General features: G+C 33.9%; 1 protein-coding gene across 1 annotated transcript in view; it reads left to right on the top strand.

Moving 5' to 3' along the window:
* COP1 (COP1 E3 ubiquitin ligase) overlaps positions 1 to 17,685 on the top strand; it is a 253,868-nt gene that overhangs the window by 97,349 nt on the left and 138,834 nt on the right. The window contains 2 exon segments of the mRNA XM_074308440.1: positions 3,789 to 3,846; positions 17,374 to 17,488. Of these exon segments, the coding sequence (XP_074164541.1) occupies positions 3,789 to 3,846; positions 17,374 to 17,488 (173 nt within the window).

The raw sequence follows: 17,685 nt of genomic DNA, 5'->3' as shown, positions 1-17,685 counted from the left end.
CATGAACTTCCTTTTTTTAGATGTTATCCTTTTCTTAATGTAGCTCAAAATTCATTTATCGCTTTTTATTGGCTCTTTTATATTGCTGTCTCATACTCAGATCTTTTTGAAAACAGCTTCTATGTCTTGCTTTTATTATAATTTGTAGAGTTGATTTTTGTACCCAAATATGACTTTACATTTCTTAATTATTATGATGATTAAAATTAATGATAATCCTATATAGCATTTTTATAGAAAGTTGTAAAGAAGGTTTGTAAATTTCTTTACATAAGGTATTTCACTTGATCTTATTAACAACTTTATGGGGTAGGTGTTTTTATCCCCATTTGATAGATGAAGAAATTGAGGCAGAGAAGATAAATTTTGCCTAAGGTCATAGCTAGTGAATGTCTGAGATAGGGTTTGAATTCATGTCTTCTTGATTTCAAGTCTCATATTTATTTACTATATCACCTTACTGACTCAGCTTAGCTGAATTTCATCTTATTAAATTCGTACCAGAACTCTAAACTTTTAGAATCTTTGTGGATCCCAATGCCTTCCGCCATCCATTCCGTTAGCTAACTCTTCTGACTTTGTCACCTGATAATTTGAAGACCACGTTTTCATGTCACGTCTTTGGTAGAAATTTTAAGTAATTTGTTGGGCCAGTTATAGATCCCTAAACACGGATAGATTCTTTGTGTACTCCAGGAAATTTCTACCACACTGACCTTGCATCATTAACAGACAGATAACTCAGTGATGCCATAGGTAGGGTGATGGATTTGATGGCCAACAGAGTCATAAAGGCCTGAGCTCAGATGTTACCTTAGATGCTTCCCAGCTCTGCGTGACCCCATGCAAGTCACTTAACCTCTGTTTGACTTAGGTTCTTCATCTGTCAAATGGGGATCCTCCTGTGGTTGTTGTGGGGATCAAACAAGATAATGATTGTAAAGTGCTTCATTATAAATGCTTGCATTTATTATTGACAAATACACTTTTGAATCTAGCTTTCTAAGCTATTCTGAATTCCCTATTTATATTATTATCAAATCATATTTCACCATCTTCTCTGTAAGAATGACATAAGATATTTTATCAGATGCTTTAATGAAAGCTATATACATGATGAGGAGGAAGAGAAAGTAATGAACATTTATATGGTGCCTATTATATTCCAGGCTCTATACCAAGCACTTATTTTTAAAACTAGTTGTCATTTGATCCTCAGAATAGCCCTTTGAAATAGATGTTATTAATCCGCATTTTACATTTGAGGAAACTGACTTAAATGAAAGTTTAGTGACTTGCCAGGGACATTTGAGTGTCTCAGACTGGATTTGAATTTAGATTTTTCTTATTCCAGGTTTACTTTCTCCTTAATGATCCATTCTATAATTTTTCCAGGAATTAAAGTTAAATCTTTATCCTATAACTTACATGCTCTTCCCCTTCCCCCTACCCCTTGTTACTTCCCTTCTTGTTACTATGGTCTTGCATTCTCTATCTTCTGTAATTTCTCTCTCTCTCTCTTTTTTTTAACCTTATGTAGTTTGGTTTCTTCAGGAAAATCTTATTTTTCCTTCTCATTGGAATTGTTTCCCTTTGTGTAATATCCGGGCTAGCTCTCTAGAGGGCCTCAGAATCAGCCTGAGTCATTGCTCTTTAGGTGGAGAAGTGAAGGAGGCAGGAGAGCTGCCACATCCTGGTCCAAGATGGAGTCTGGAACCTGATGGCTAAGAGCTGCTGCTGAGAGAAAGCATGACCCAGAGAACGAGAGTCCTCTGTGATTCCTTTAAATACTCCAGTACAGTCACATCACTACCTCACACAAAGAATGCCCAACCAGACTTGAGCATGTGCTAACTTGTCTGGAGAGCCATCACATCACCATATTACCTTAAGTATATGTATTTGACTAGAATGAATACATCAATAGCTAGAGAATTATTATCTCATCAACCATACTGAATCTTAAGTATACCTTTTCAGAGTTCCAGCTCTCTATATACTTTTGTGTCTTCAGAATTTTAGTCCTGATGATTTTCAATCCCTGTTGGGATGATGGTTTGAAGTTTTTGAGCTTTTCCTAAATACTCTCGTGTTTCCTCCCCTTACTTCCTAAGATTTGTTTGAATTTTTCTTCTCCATTATACCATGCTGCTCCCTCCCTCCTTTCTAATTCTAATGGGGGAAAATCAATTGCATATATACATATAAGGATAGGGACCTAGTGATACTATTTGTATAGAGAACTCTCTGAATGAGGTTAGCACCTTCCCTGCCACTTAAGTTACTTGGGTAGGCAATGTGTGTCAGCTATGGCATTGGAACCTAAGTCTTCCTGATTTCAAGGCTTGGTCTGTCAACCACACTATATTCAGTTTATAACTATATAGAATAAAGATTAAGGAAACACAAAATAGTTAAATCGAATGTCATTTGGGAAGTAGTGCACTAGCCTCTCAGAGGATCCAGAATGGTTTTATCTTGAAGGGAAAGATACTAATGAAGAACAAAGGATTCATGCTTGCTTCAAGGTCATTGAGCTGTAACTTGCAAAGAGAGATTATAAAAAGCAGAGGTGATGAGGAAGGGCATTCCAGGTATGGGGTGTGGCCAGTGACTAGACACCAAGAAAGAGGGCGTAAGGGCAAGCCTTGAGTGATACTAGATGTAGGTCAGGAAACATTTTGGTAAACCATGTGCAGGGTTCTAAGACCACCCTTGATATGGGGGATTTCTGCCTTTAAGATTGATAAAATGACAGTTATTGCTGAAAAAATCAAATTGATTTTGATTCCATTTTGTAGTTAATTCTATTTGTATCACTCCCAATTTGTTGTAAAAATTCATAAGCCATATTTCTTTCTCTGAGTTAATTCAGAAATTCTGCTTTCCTATCTGAGCTAAATTGTCCCATAAATCACCTTAATTGAAAGAAATATGTTCTGTTCACATATTTTACTGCCCCTAACAATTAGCTTTAAGATGGACAGTAGGAAGTCTGTATCTCTGCAATGCTATTTTCCCTTCAAGAAAGTCTGCTATCCATGTAGGTAGACACCATCAATGAACTTTCCCTAGTAACAAGATGGAAGAAGGTATGCTAGTCCCGCATTCCAAATTTACATCCAGTCATATTTTTTTCCATCGTCTATAATGCATCTATAAATAAAAGAGGAAGTATAGTCAAGATTTTTTGGTACTTGTTATATATAAACACAGGACACATAGGTTGGAGTCTGACTGAATGATTCTATAGACAGTAGAGAGTTTTTGAGCATAGGTGTGATATATAATAGTGGTACATCAAGGATGGATGGTGTAGATGTATGGAGCCTGGAATCCAGAAAACTAGCTCTGATTATCTAAGTCCAAGATTAAAAGTAATCTCCAGTAAGTTGCCTTGAGGAGAAGCTTTTTGTGAGAATAATAGCTCTGCCTCTTATAAAAAGATTTTTAGAAGCATGACAGACAAAATCTTGTCCCATCTAGATTTTTCTTTTTATTCTCTTAGGGTGTGGTCAGGAGTGAATAGCTCAAATTTGTTTTTTATAAATTAATGAAATCAATTTGATACTTTTAATTAAATTGATATTTGATTTGGAATTTTCAGAGCAATGTTCATTATATCTAGGATGATGGAAAAAAATAATAGGTTATTACAATATTTTAGGTAAAATTTTTCTTGTAAAAATTATGGCATTTGTTTGCTATTTGGATTGTCTATTGATAATAACAAGAAAATAATATTAGCACCATTGATGAAGCCACATTTCTTTTTCTTCATTTTGCAGTAGTATTATTGATTCTACGGAATATAGTCAACCTCCAGGTTTCAGTGGCAGCTCTCAGGTAAGAAGCTACATAAATTGTTCCTTTTTTAATAAAGAAAAGACAGAAAATAAACCACTTGAATCCAAGAACTTTGTAGTCTAATTACATTAAAAAACCTCCCTTTAAAGTAGTAAACCTTTTCAACATGGAATTTCAACAGATCTTTATAAGTTACTTAACTGTACACCAGACATTGTTATATAATTGGAATACAAAAGGGAAAAACAAAATATCCTTTATATTCAGGTAATTTACAGTTCCAATAAGGGAAATGTGAAATTGACAGTGAGAAATATCATACAAAGTCGAATATGACAGGATACCAAATTAAGGCAAAATATTCCAGGATAAATAAGAAATTTGAGCTTTTGTATCTTGAACAACCATTATGGAATATTAAGGGGAAATGATGAAATTATACTTCTGGTTCCTGCCAATTAAGTCTTTAAACTTTATAAAATAAAAGCATCTCATATCCTGTACAATCTTTACCTTTTTATGTCTAGTGTACTTTGACTCCTTTACAGTGATAAGGAGTTTTGAACTTGCACACATGAAAGTTAAGTAACCCATCAGGTTGTGATTTTTTTCTCCATTAAATAGTGAAATTTGAATTCTCAAGATAAAAACTGCTTTAAAATTGTTGGAATATTCCACTATTTAGATAGTTTTTAATATTTTCTTTTGACATTACTTTGTCAATGTAAGTGGTGAGCAGAGCATTGGAATATATTTTGCAAAGTCTTGTGCTGGTGTTGCAAGAATATAGTTTGATATTTTGGGACTTCTCTATGCCATACTCTCCTTGTTTATAATATGGGGATGATAACATACTATATATTTGGTTGGATTGTTGTGAAAATAAAGCAACAGTAAGTGTTAAAAAGACTTGAAAGTAACAAATACATAGATTTTTTTGTTTATTTTAACATGTCAAAAGACATGTTATGTCTTTGACATGATCTAGAATTGTTTGCCTTTGATCATTTTGTATTTGTGTTATTATTACGGTTATTTTCGTAGGATTTTTACATGTTGACTGAATTGACTGCTTTGTTTAGAACATATATTGGAAGTTTTCTCTTTATTTTAAGGAGTTTAATTGACTTAACCACAGACTGGTCAGCCCCTTGTGCTGTCTGTTAATTTCAGTGCCAGGAAAGTTTTGAATGCTTGAGATCAGACATAATTTGAACTAGACTTTTTAAAATTAAAGAAAGTGTCTCTTTTAATTAGACATACATGTATCAGTTAAACTACATTTTGAACAGGAGACATTATTTGAGAATTTATGGATATTTTCAGGTTCCTTTTATTTTTTTTAATGAGGAAGGTTATATTAGAACCTGGACTATTAACCTAATATATTAATCCTCTAGGTCAGCTCTTTTATTTGTTGATTAATATTTAAGTATAATACTTAATAGGACCTTGTGAATGAGCTTCAGAGTGAGTTGGATCCTGCAGTTTTTGGTTTGTATGTATTCAGACAAACCATTAAGTACTCTGACTCTTTTTAGGATTTATTCACAGAATTCAATTGTATTGAGAGGAATCTGGTTCCATAGCTACTTGGTAAGTCTCTCTTTTCTCTTCAATTGAAATCTTAGTAATGGATTTGTGGAATTTAAATGAGAATTTATCTCTCAATTTCACATTTTGAAGCAGATTAAACTAGTTTTTTGCTATAGTACATAGGTGTATCAATATTTGGTGATGGCGATTCCCAACAGACAAAGCTGCTGTTGTAACAACATCATATAGTCAACGTAGTTAAGCATAGGACTATTTGGCCTCTGTCCTCCATGAACTTATATTGCATATTATTTAATTAATTCAATAAACATTAAAAGTTCCAGTAATGTATTGTACTAAGTGCAACAGAAGATAACAGACACTAAGAAATGCTTCCCTTCTTCATGGAAATAAGGGCAACATAATAGAGGAAGTGGCATTTGAAGAGTGAGTATCATTTTAGTGGCCTGAAATCAGTGGAAAGCATTCTAAGTTTAGAGAATAATATGGGAGGAAAGGATGTAGGAATATACATCTTTTTTCATAGGAAATCTCAAATGGTTGAAGGATTATATATTAAGGCATCTTATAAGATATGAATTAGTGACAGTGTAACCAGATTTCTTTTTAATATATGCAGAAGATAAATATTTTTCCCTCACATTATGGATTGACAAATTTGAATTCAACTCCTTAGAAAATTTTAGGATGTAATGTTAAAATAATGGTTTCTGAGTCTTTAAAAAGGGATGCAGTGATCACTAGTAGTTGATATTATTTAAGAATATTTAATGGAATACTAACTTGGTTCATACTTTAATATCAGGCTTTTAAAATGACGTGATTATGGGAATGTTGTAGAATAGTTGGCATTTGATAGACGCCTAATAATCTTGTGGATGAAGAAACAAGTCATGCACTTAAGTGATGTTAGATGAATTTGGAATTGATTGATCAGATGTTAAAGAACGGTGATTAATGGATTATTGTCAACCTGATATACAGCCTCTAGTAGAATATCCCAGAGATTTATTCTTGGTCATGTTGTGTTGAAGATTTTTTTGTCAGTTATTTGGATAACAAGGACAACCAGCATGGTGAAAAGCTTTGAGTTAGTCATATGAGGACTGAATGAAGGAAGTGGAGTTATTTAGCTTAGAGATGACAAAATTTGAGGTAGAGTATGTGATAGGTGTTTCTAGAAGTGCTATCAGGTAAACAAGGATGAAATTTATTCTTTTTTGACCCAAAAGTCAAAACTATGAATATTGTGTAGAACTTGAAAAAAGACAAATGTTTAATTTGATACAAGGAAAAACTCCCCCTCCCCCATCTCATTGGGTCCTGGAAAGAAAAGAAAAGAGGTATCTCCCCTCCAGTTTTAGTTGATGTATTGATGTAATAATAACAGTAATAATAACTACCATGTAAATTTAAGGTTTGCCAAGTACTTTAATATAATATTTCATTTTATCCTCACAGCAGCCCTGGAAATTAGGTGCTGTTGTTTATTATTTTGCAGATATTTACAGATATTTATTGTTTTACAGATAAGGAAATGAAGGTAGAAAAAGTTTAAGTGATTTGCTCTGAGTTACATAGATGAGGCTGGATTTGGATTCAGGAATTTATGATTAGATAATAGATTAGATACTGTATTACATAGCTGCCTCTAGGAATTTAAAACACATTACATAAATAAAAATAGATTAAAAATTGTGTCATTCTACAAATTTGAAAACCTGTCATCTATTATTTTGCCAAATAATTGATAAATTATTCACAAAATTGTTGGTAATTGATAACAATGTTCAGGAGCATGCAAGTATGAATAAATTCCTCTAATACTCCAATAGCAATCTGGGAAATAAACAGTGAACCATGATTTCTAGTGTTTAGCATGTTCTAGCTAATGTCATGGTTGTTGGACTTAACGTACATCTGGGTTAGTGGTAACTCCCCATTTCTTCATGATATGTCATCCATCAGTGTGACAGTGACTCAATAACCAAATTTAGTAATTTCTTTAATATCCCAAGATATTTACAGTTCACCCAAGCCAGATTAACAGATTGCAATCACGTTTAACCAGGCAGTCTAACTTCATTATTTCTGTCTTTCCTAACCCAGAAATCATTCCCCTTAGGGGGGAAAAACAGAAACAAAATAAGCATTGTATAGTTGCCCTTTTTTACTCAATAATCAACACACTGTTCATATCAAATAACCCTCTTATCCCTTTCCTTCCCTCTCTCCTTCATTCCCTGCTTTCCTTCCTTCCTCCTTCCCTCACCTCCTTCCGTCATTTTTCTTCCTTCATTTTAAAAAATAATAATCACCTTATATTTTTAAATACATGCAAAGATAGTTTTCAACATTCACCCCTGCAAAACTTTGTGTTCCAAATTTTTCTCCCCCTACCCTCCACTACCCCCAAATAATTCAATAGAGGTTAAACATGTGCAGTTCTTATAAACATATTTGCACATTTACCATGCTGTTCAAGAAAAGTTAGTTCAAAGGGGGAGGGGGAAACACAAGGAAAATAAACAATAACAACAACAAAGGTGAAAATACTATGCCTTGATCAACAATCAGTCTCCATAGTTCTCTCTCCTTCAAAAGCCTATTGGAATTGGCCTGAATCACTTCATTGCTGAAAAGGGCTAAGTCCATCACGGTTGACCATCACATAATCTTCTTGTTTCTGTATACAATATTTTCTTGATTCTACTTGCTTCGTTTAGCATCAGTTCATATAAGTAATAGCATTAATTTACAAAGAAAACACATATTCATTAACTTGAATTAACATTGGTCATAAATGCACAATAACAAACCATCTTTTCCCTTTAAAAACTTAAAATCCACTAGGAACTATCTTCTATTATGTGGGTCTATAGACCATGTATATTAGAGAGACCACTTGCTCTAAAGGAGGTGAACCTAGGTTCAGATTCTTCTTGAAGATTATTGGTTGCATAACAACTGAGCAAATCAGTTTATCTCCTGAGTCTTAATTTCCTTCTCTGAAAATAGAGGGAATTGGAGAAGATGGCCTCAGAAGATCCTTTCAGCTTGAAATTTTTGATCCTAAAGAAATACATTATTTATCCATGGTAAACTATAAATTAGTTTTAAGATGTAGATATTTCTAACAACTATAAAAAGTCTTTAAGAAAGTTCTCTGGTTTGTGGTGGCTATGACCTGTGCTCACTTGGTTATTATTATGCATTGGAGAAAAACTTGAGAAAATAATTTTGTTTAAAAAGCACTTACATAATTCTTCCTTGATATCCTTTGAGAGATGTATTAAATACTTATTATGTGCTAGTTACTGTGTTAGGCAATAGAGATACTAAAGAATATTAAAAAAAAAAAAAGAATCCCTTCTCTCAAAAAATGATCCAAGATAATACATACATAAAATCAAGAAAATCAGTGTTTTATGTTAAAACACTGAAAACTGTTCCAATAAAGATCAGTGGTAAATCAAAAATATCCCATGTCTGTCTGCACTGTTATTCCATATTGTATGAGGAACACTGGTTATATCAACACAGGAAATACAAATTTTGGAAATAAGTATAGGTGAATTGTAGGTAAAACTTTCTCTTATTTGCAGATATTAAGATTATTTTTTTCCTAAGGACAATTATCTCCACAGTTTGACTTGTAAACCCTTTTTGGAGGGACAAGACTCAACCCACAGTCATCATAGCCAGTAATTGGAGTTACCTCCAATATAACCACATCTATTCTTATACCCCTAACATGCTCTCACATTTTCCTGATCCCTTCACTGTTAAAGTTTCTAACCTCTTTTTTCTTGTATCCCTCTACTTCTGAACTAAGCCTGTGGTTTGGGTAGCCACAGAAAATGGTGTGCTTCAGCACCACTGGGAAAAATTCTCTTTCCCCTTAGCCATAGCATCCTCAAGTCAGGGTTCCCAGATCACTCAGTAGATATGTACTTAGAAGGCATCTCTGTACCCTATGTTAGTAAACAGTGAGAAAAGCTTTCTTCCTTACTATCTTTCACTTCTTCATATCTGGTCAACTATGTGGTGTAGGTTATGATCAGAGTAGACTAGCAATAACTGGTGTGAAAGCTGCTGAGTCCTTTTCAGGACTGCTTTCTGCCTTTGGTGTCTACCTGATCCACCTAATTCTACCTTATGGTTTCAAGAAGCTATAACAGGCACATCAGTCACAGCCTGGTAAATTGTTTCAGCAGATAGGTTAAACTAGATTGAGGGTAACCGAGGGATCTCAAAATCATTCATGAATTAGAGAAGTGTGTTTATTGTAAACATGTGAGATTTCTCCTGGTGGAATAAGCAGATGAGAAGAATTTGTTCCAACCAGCCATGAAAGCAGTTGAAGCATGTACTGTGGAATGATTAGAGCTTGCATAAACATCAAAGATACCAAGGTCGCCTGCTGTATCTCAAGTTATCACCAGTTGTCTTGCATCTGTTCTGCCACAGCACTATGGTGAGTGGAAGATAAAATAAGCCTAAAGAATTAGTGCAATTCTGCCTCCCTTAAATTCATTTTATGTGCAAATCAAAAGACATCACCCATACCATTTACCATGTTTACTACATATCTCAAAGTTCTATGGTGACAGGCAACTGAGAAAGCAACAAGTTTGGATACACAAGAAGCTGTAGTCATAACTTTGTACATAGGCAGCCTAGACCATAGGGTCATCTTCTTACTAGCAGTGGGGTTTGGCATCCCTTAGGGAGTCTGAGTAGCCTTTTAAGAACTGTGCTGCTTGCTTCCTTTTATGGAGAATGGTTTACAAAAAGTGCTCTAAAAATTGTCTACTTACCTAACCTGTCCCCCCAAACAAAACAAATAGCTCATTGCAAGAGAACTCAGCAAGAATAGTATCCAAATGGCATCTCTGAGTAAAACAAGGTTGGCAAATGCAGAGCAGCTTACTGAACTCGGATCTGGATGCATGTTTTATATGCAATCAAAACTAAACTAGTCAGGTTTGTATACCTGCTAAAAGGAGTGAATGGCAGCCTCAGGATAATGTGATTGCCACTTGCAGGAAAACATCATGCCAACTTCATCAGTGCTGATACTCCCACCATGATGAACTGAGGAGGGCAAAGAAATTTTTTATGAAGACCTGGAGACCCACATCATCAATGTGCCAAGAGAGAATAAGCTGATAATTCTGAGTCCTTTTAATTCCAGAGGAGGCACAAACTACCAGAAATGGCAGGGAATCCTTAGGAAAGAAACAGCAATGGTCATTTACTACTGAAGACTTGTGCATTTCATAGCCTTCTCTTTACCAACATTATCTTCCATATATCTAAATGCCATAAAACTTTGTGGATGTATCTTTGCAGTAAACATTGGCATTTTTAACAGACTGTCATCTCAGAAGAGAAGACAGAATGTGAGAGTGAAAAAGGAAGATGTGATGCAGAAAGATAAATTTTTCCATTCAACAAAAGAGACATCTCTAAGGGAAGACTCAACAAAACTCAACTGATAAGACCACTTCTCTGAGTGGGAACAGTTTGTAACATGGAGGGAAGGTTGAGTCAACGCATGGTTGTCAGAAGTGAAGGAGAAAAAGAGAACAGCTTTCAGAGATTTGGTGTATAGCATATGGATCAGAACACTTGTAAACATGAAGACTGGCTTGTTGAAAATAATGGAAAAATTCAGAAGGTACCTGAATGAAAAATGAGAACTCTACACTACAGGGTGTAGTTTATCCATCATCTGTGAGAAAACAACATTTAATTCCACCCAAAACAAAAGTACAAGCTAAATAAGGTTAGAGAGTTCTTGACTCAGTATGCACATGGTTACAATCCAAAACGCCTTTATCATGCACTGAAGGTTAGTTATGGGCCAAAGATGTTACTCAGTGCTGATAGAGCTACATGTATTTGTGATAAAAGGCCATAATGCTAGAGAAATGGGTTGAATACTTCCATAGTGTTCTTAATAAATGATCATCCATCAGTGCTGAAGCTACTGATTATTTACCTCAAGGTGAAATTAATCTCTTCCTAGTCAGATTTCCTATTAAATGCCATTAGATTCATCTCATGTGGCAAAGCACCTCGTGCTGATTCTATTCCATATGATATTTACAAAGTAGGGGGGATGGCACATTGTTCAAACAAAAACTGACTGAAATTTTCCAGGATATATGGCAAGAACAGGTTATCCCAGAAGTTCAAGGATGCTTCCAGTGTCCATTTCTATAAAGATAAAGAAAATAGATTGTCCTGTGACAATCACAGGGAGGGAGGGAAGCGGGGTGAGGAAAAGAGAGGGTCCTGTCTCTTAGTCATTGTTGACAATATTCTTGTCAGAATCCTTCTTAAGAGACTGATCCTTCACCTAGAAGATGGTCATCTACTTGAGAGCTGGCTTCAGAAAGGATTGAGCAATGGTTGATAATAATGTTTGCTGCCTGAAACTCCAAAAGAAATGCCAGGAGCCTTTAATACTATGGTTTCCCAGAGAAGTTCACCAGGGAAGTGTATCACTTCTGCAATAGCATGCTTGTCCAGGTTCTGGATAATGGGTGGCTATTATTGCACTTTCCTGAGAAAAACAAAGCTATGTGCTTGTTCTTACATTTTTTAGCATGATGTTTTCACCAATGTTGTTAGACTCCTTCAGGGAGAATAAACATTGCATCAAGGCCAGCTACTGCATTGCTGGTAAATTATTTAACTTGAAAAGGCTACAAACCAAGACTAAAGTGGAGGGAGAATTGGTACTTAATTTTTTGCACATATTTTTGAATTCAGTGCAGCCTCTGTGATGTATGGATCTATTCTCTGCTGCTTCTGCTAATTTTGGCCTTAAAAACACCAAAAACAAACAAATAAACTTTGCCAGCCATCACTGGTATCAGCCATCATTATACTATTCATATATAGAGCCATTGGTACAGCAAATGGAGAAGTTTAGAATACTGTTGATAAGTTCATTTACTTTGGAAATATTCCTTCCAGAGATTTAAACATTGATAATGAAGTTGATATATGAGTTGCCAGAACTAGCTCAGTGTTTGGGAGTCTTCAATAGGAAATGTGGGAGAGAAGTATTAGACTGTCTCCCAATATGAAGATCTACAGAGCCATTGTGATGACCTATGACAGTGTACCACCACCATGACAGGCAGTTGAAATGCTTTATTAGCTGGTCAGGCTTCTTCTCTTTTTAGAAACTCAGGCCTTAAATTAGGATAATGCCAAAAAAATTTAAGCATGTGAAACTTTTAATATTGATATTTAGAGAATGACTGTTAAAGTTTCTCAATTAGTTAGGTTAGACCAAAGACTTTAGAAGCAAGTACTATCTGAATATAATTTTGAAATAGGAAATCTAAATAGAGAAGGGATGGCTAGATCTTAGTCTTTACATAATGTTGTTATTCAGGATTACATTTCTACATTTCAGTAAGTCATCAAGCTGATTAAGCACTTTCTTTGTGCCTTTAGCTCTTGTCCTCAAAAAGGTTTAATTTTAACAAGGACCTAGCCACCCTTTCTGAGATTCATTGGATTGAATGAGAAAAAATGCCAAGGGTGGAATCATGTACCCATGTGTGGAGTTGTAGGGAAATTGCAAATGGCTAGGAAGTGAAGAGATAGGATTGTCTGAGTTCCCTTTTAAAATGCAGATTCCAATATCATGCTTTTATATCAATAGTCTTTTGCTTTTTCCCTACAGTTGGTAAACATATCTTCTTTTCCCATGATAGATTCATAACTGGATTTTTGATTATCCCAGAGACATTTTTGTTTAGATATTTCACATTTCCTGACATTAAACGGACAAAAACAAAAGTTTTGCTAATTAGGTATACCAATCAGTGCTCCACTATTCATTTGTTTATAGAGGACATATTGCTTTCATGCTTATTATGAATTCTGAGTCTTTGAAATTAATTCAGGTTGTACTCAGTAACCTTAGCCAGTAATCTTGTATACTTTTTGTGCTGTTTGTCTGACATTATTTGACTTACATCTTGAATTCATTAATCAGATTGTTGTGATTTTCAGTTTTTTTTTTTTTTAAGATTTAAGACATTTAAAAATAAACTAGACATGTTAACCATTTGAATTTGTAATGTTGATTTATACTGAATTTTCAGTTGATTTGCTTTGAACTTTCCAAGGTTGGTTCCCTGTTTTTCATTATTCTTATGTTACACTGAAATGAAAAAACAAAACAAACAAACAAAAAAAACCTGTGTTTATTCCTTAGCTGAAAGATTATCTTAAGGTTTTCATTTTATAATTAAACTTTCTTAACTCATAACCACCCTATATACTTTTAAAATTAGTTTTTTTTTCTCTTTCTACAGCCTTTTCACACTTGACATAAATCTTGTGAGAAATGTTTTGGGTGCTCTGTTTCTTGATCATTGGGGGTTTTTTTTTGGGGGGGGTAAGGCAATTGAGGTTAAGTGACTGGCTCAGGGTCACACAAGTAGTAAGTATTAAGTGTCTGAGGCTGGATTTGACCTCAGGTCCTCCTGAATCTTGGCCTGATGCTCTAGTCATTTTGATAATTAAAAAAAAAATCCTTAATTTTAAATCTTTAAAGGTAACCTTTAAAATCCATGTGTCTCTAACGGTTTATTTATTTTGTTTTGTAGGGAACTCTGGAGTGTTTTGCAATGTAAAATAATATATTATTACTTTTCAGTCTAGTTTTAATTAGAAAATAAGTTTTATATAAGATTCATTCATAGCTTGACTACTTTCCAAGTTTCAGCAGCATAATTAACTATTGTCTTAATGTAAGATTTTCATTATTGGACTTGATAATAAGGGGATTTATTATGTCATATCTGTTATTTTTTCATTGTACCACCAATTGGAAGCATTCATCTTTAAATCATTTCACTGGCTTTTATATTCTTGGCAAATTGCTCAGACATAATATGCAATGAAATATTCTCTATTGTGTTTTACCTCTGTTTTCAATTTAATTCTGTTGAGAATGAGTTTTTGTTGTCAGGAGATTTTGAAAGTTTTTTGTTACCCCCCCCCAAAAAAAAAATCATACAAAATTGCCTTCTTATTATTGACTTGTTCTATGATTATTTTACCTTGTTACCTTTTCATTTGTGCTTTTTGCTTTAAGGTTTGAAGAGTACATGTACACATTGATGTCTTGTTTGAGGTGGAGTTATGTTTGTTTCTTTTAAAGTATTTAGCAATTGTAAATCTAATATGTATTTGATATTTTGTTATACTTTTTTAGTATTAATTTTAAAATATAAGCAAAATTGATTAAAAATATCAAGAGATTATAAGGAAATTTTTGTGTATATAGGATTTTAGCTAATGTGCATAGTGCTAGTCATGGACTTTGAGGACTCACCTCTAAACCTCTTGTGGTGCTTTAAAGGGAGAAATGCTAGACTGTTCACTCAGCATCTCCTCCTCCTCCTCCTCCTCCTCCTCCTCTTTCATTGTTTTTTTGTTGTTTTTTTTTTTAATTTAATTAAAGCTTTTTATTTACAAAACATTTGCGTGGGTAATTCAACATTGATCCTTGCAAAACCTTGAGTTCCAAATTTTCCCCTTCTTCCCCCACCCCCTCTCCTAGATGGCAGATAATCCAATACATGTTAAATATTTATACAGTTCTCTTTCAGCATCTCTTCTTGGATGTTCCTTTGTGGTAATATCACTACTCTCATGGTGTCAGTGCTCATCTTTATTATGCAGATGACTCTCAGATCTACTTGTCTAACCCAAACCTTTTTCCTGATCAAATATGAAATACTACTTTGTTTTTAAAATGTTTCTAATATGATCCCTTTCCACCTTTCTGGTCTGCTTGTGCCCCTCTTTGTACTCTTTGATCTCCATCTCTTTGTTGCTCTTTGAATATGTCATTCCATCTCCTTTCTCTGAGTATTTTTAGTGGCTATCCCATCCATACTAGAACACTGTCTCCACCTCTCTAATGCCCAGCTTTCCTATCTCCAAGTCTCAGTTAAAGTTCTTTTACATGAATCTTTTCCCTGTCCTCATGAATCCCTCTTAGATTACCTTCATGTATATACCTTTTAAATATATTTTCCTGAATGTATCTTTGAAATATATATATAAACAATTATATATGCACATATATGTATGTGTGTATGTATGTATATGTATAAATAAAATTGTTTCTATGTTGTCCCCCAAACTAGACTTTGAGCTCCTTGGCAGAGCTTGGCAGAGTGCCTGGGACATAGTATACACTTAATAAATGCTAGTTAACTTCAGGATACTTGTTCTTTTATGGAATGGAAGTTTCTCCAGTATAAGTCTTTCTATTCTGAGCATTCAGCAGAGCTCCTTGCATACTGCAGGCACTTAATGTATGAATTAGAATTAGAATTGGATTGAATTTTACTTTGCCACCAAGCATTTTCTTGTATTATACAGCCATTTGCCTCAAACTAGCACATAAAAATATGATCATTGTACAGTTTAGCTGGAAAAAAATACAACCATGTGAAGTTGAATAATAATATAGTCTTAAAATGTCAAATTAGTGTGGACCAAACTGCCCCCCCCCAACTAGCAATTTCTAAGAATCAAGAGAATACTGTGGATTGAAGAGATCTAGAAGAAAATAGAATGCAAGCTGATACCAATATCTTGAGTAAAATATGATTTGAGTAAATTTGTCATATAAAAAACCATGAGCTTAAAAGTAAAGCAAAATAAAAGTATTTATGACTATGCATTGTTTCATGTGATCTATGTATATGATTTTCTATCAGTGCATATAATTTAGGATTAATTGCATGTATTATTTGTATAATGCCCTAACAGCATTCTTTATGTCCCATATTTATTGTATTTGTGAGTTATTTCATAGATAAATTAAGTGTGGCTACTTTGGAACAGAAATAATAAACTGGGACAAGAAGTTTTCTCCAAAAAGTCTCATTTTTGCTCTGATTAAAAAAAAATATTGTTCATTATAGATCAAAAATGACTTAAATAATAATATAGTTTGGTGAACTTTGCTTTTAGCAAAATTCATGTTCTTTCATTTTATTTTAAATGATAATGCCATTCCAGCTAATAATGTTTCTGTAATGATTGTTAAACTATTTAAGATAGTTCTCCTAATAAAGATAGGGTCTGGACTTGTGATTTCATCATATAGGAATGATGTTTCTGTAATGATTTTTAAACTATTTAAGATAATTCTAATAAAGATAGGGTCTAGACTTGTGATTTCATGTAGAGCATTCTACTGAATGCTTTTTATAGTCTATATACAGTATATATATGTGTAGCCTAGAAGATTTATTTAGGGTCACATAGCTAATAAGTCAGAGAAAAACTTTGAATTCTTCTGATCTTCCAGATATTGAGGCTAGCTTTCTCTCCTGTGTGCTGTACTGACCTCTGGAATGTTATTTTTTTAAAGTTTTAATGAATCTGTGTATTGTTTAAGCATGTACGCATGTGTGTCACATGCTTCCCTGATGGCCAGGACATTTTTTTTGGTAGCCACCAAATCAAACAGTGGATCCCAACTCTCAGGTTTACTTTATTGTGAAAATTGGCTGATTCTTTGTTGCATTTTGGTTTGAGTTAGGCTGACTTCAGATATTTTTTTCCTATGGAGTTTAAATCATAAATAGAAATTTCATTACTTTAATTATTGTTACTTCTAATCTTTTTTTGCATACAAGTTTTTTTCTTTTTTTTTTGAATATTCAAAAAATGCTATTTCTATATGCTGCTAGCCACTGACAATACAAATTAAAAAATGAATCAGAGAGCTTATATGCTTACAGAGGATTTTACATTTTTGTTGGATAAAATATCATACTTGGTAAATGTAGTATAAAAGCCACTAATGAATCGGAAGTAATAATTTTAATTGTTTATTTTAAAATCCAATAAGGATGAACACACAAGCAATAGTGCATAGTCAAATACTGGTTTATGTAGTTTGCTTCTTATTCTAAATAAATCTGTCCTTTGTCATCCCCTTTTCAGACAAAGAAGCAGCCTTGGTACAACAGCACATTAGCTTCACGACGGAAACGCCTTACTGCTCATTTTGAGGATTTAGAGCAATGCTACTTTTCTACAAGGATGTCTCGCGTCTCAGGTACATTCTCTATTTGTGTCTTCAAATATCAATGCTTAAGGGATATATCAACTTTGCACTTATGTATAAGGCCACCTTTTCCCCCTCCCCTCCTTTTTTTTTTTTTGAAGAATGCTTCCTGTGATTAAGGATGAAAAATGCTAGTTTAAACTGTATTGTTGATGCTAAATCAAACCGTAAGTTCAGATAGCTAGTGT

This window comes from Sminthopsis crassicaudata, chromosome 4, assembly GCF_048593235.1.
Source record: "Sminthopsis crassicaudata isolate SCR6 chromosome 4, ASM4859323v1, whole genome shotgun sequence".
NCBI lineage: Eukaryota > Metazoa > Chordata > Mammalia > Dasyuromorphia > Dasyuridae > Sminthopsis > Sminthopsis crassicaudata.
The sequence above is the reverse complement of the archived record's forward strand: the minus strand, read 5'-3'. Positions and strand labels throughout refer to the sequence as shown.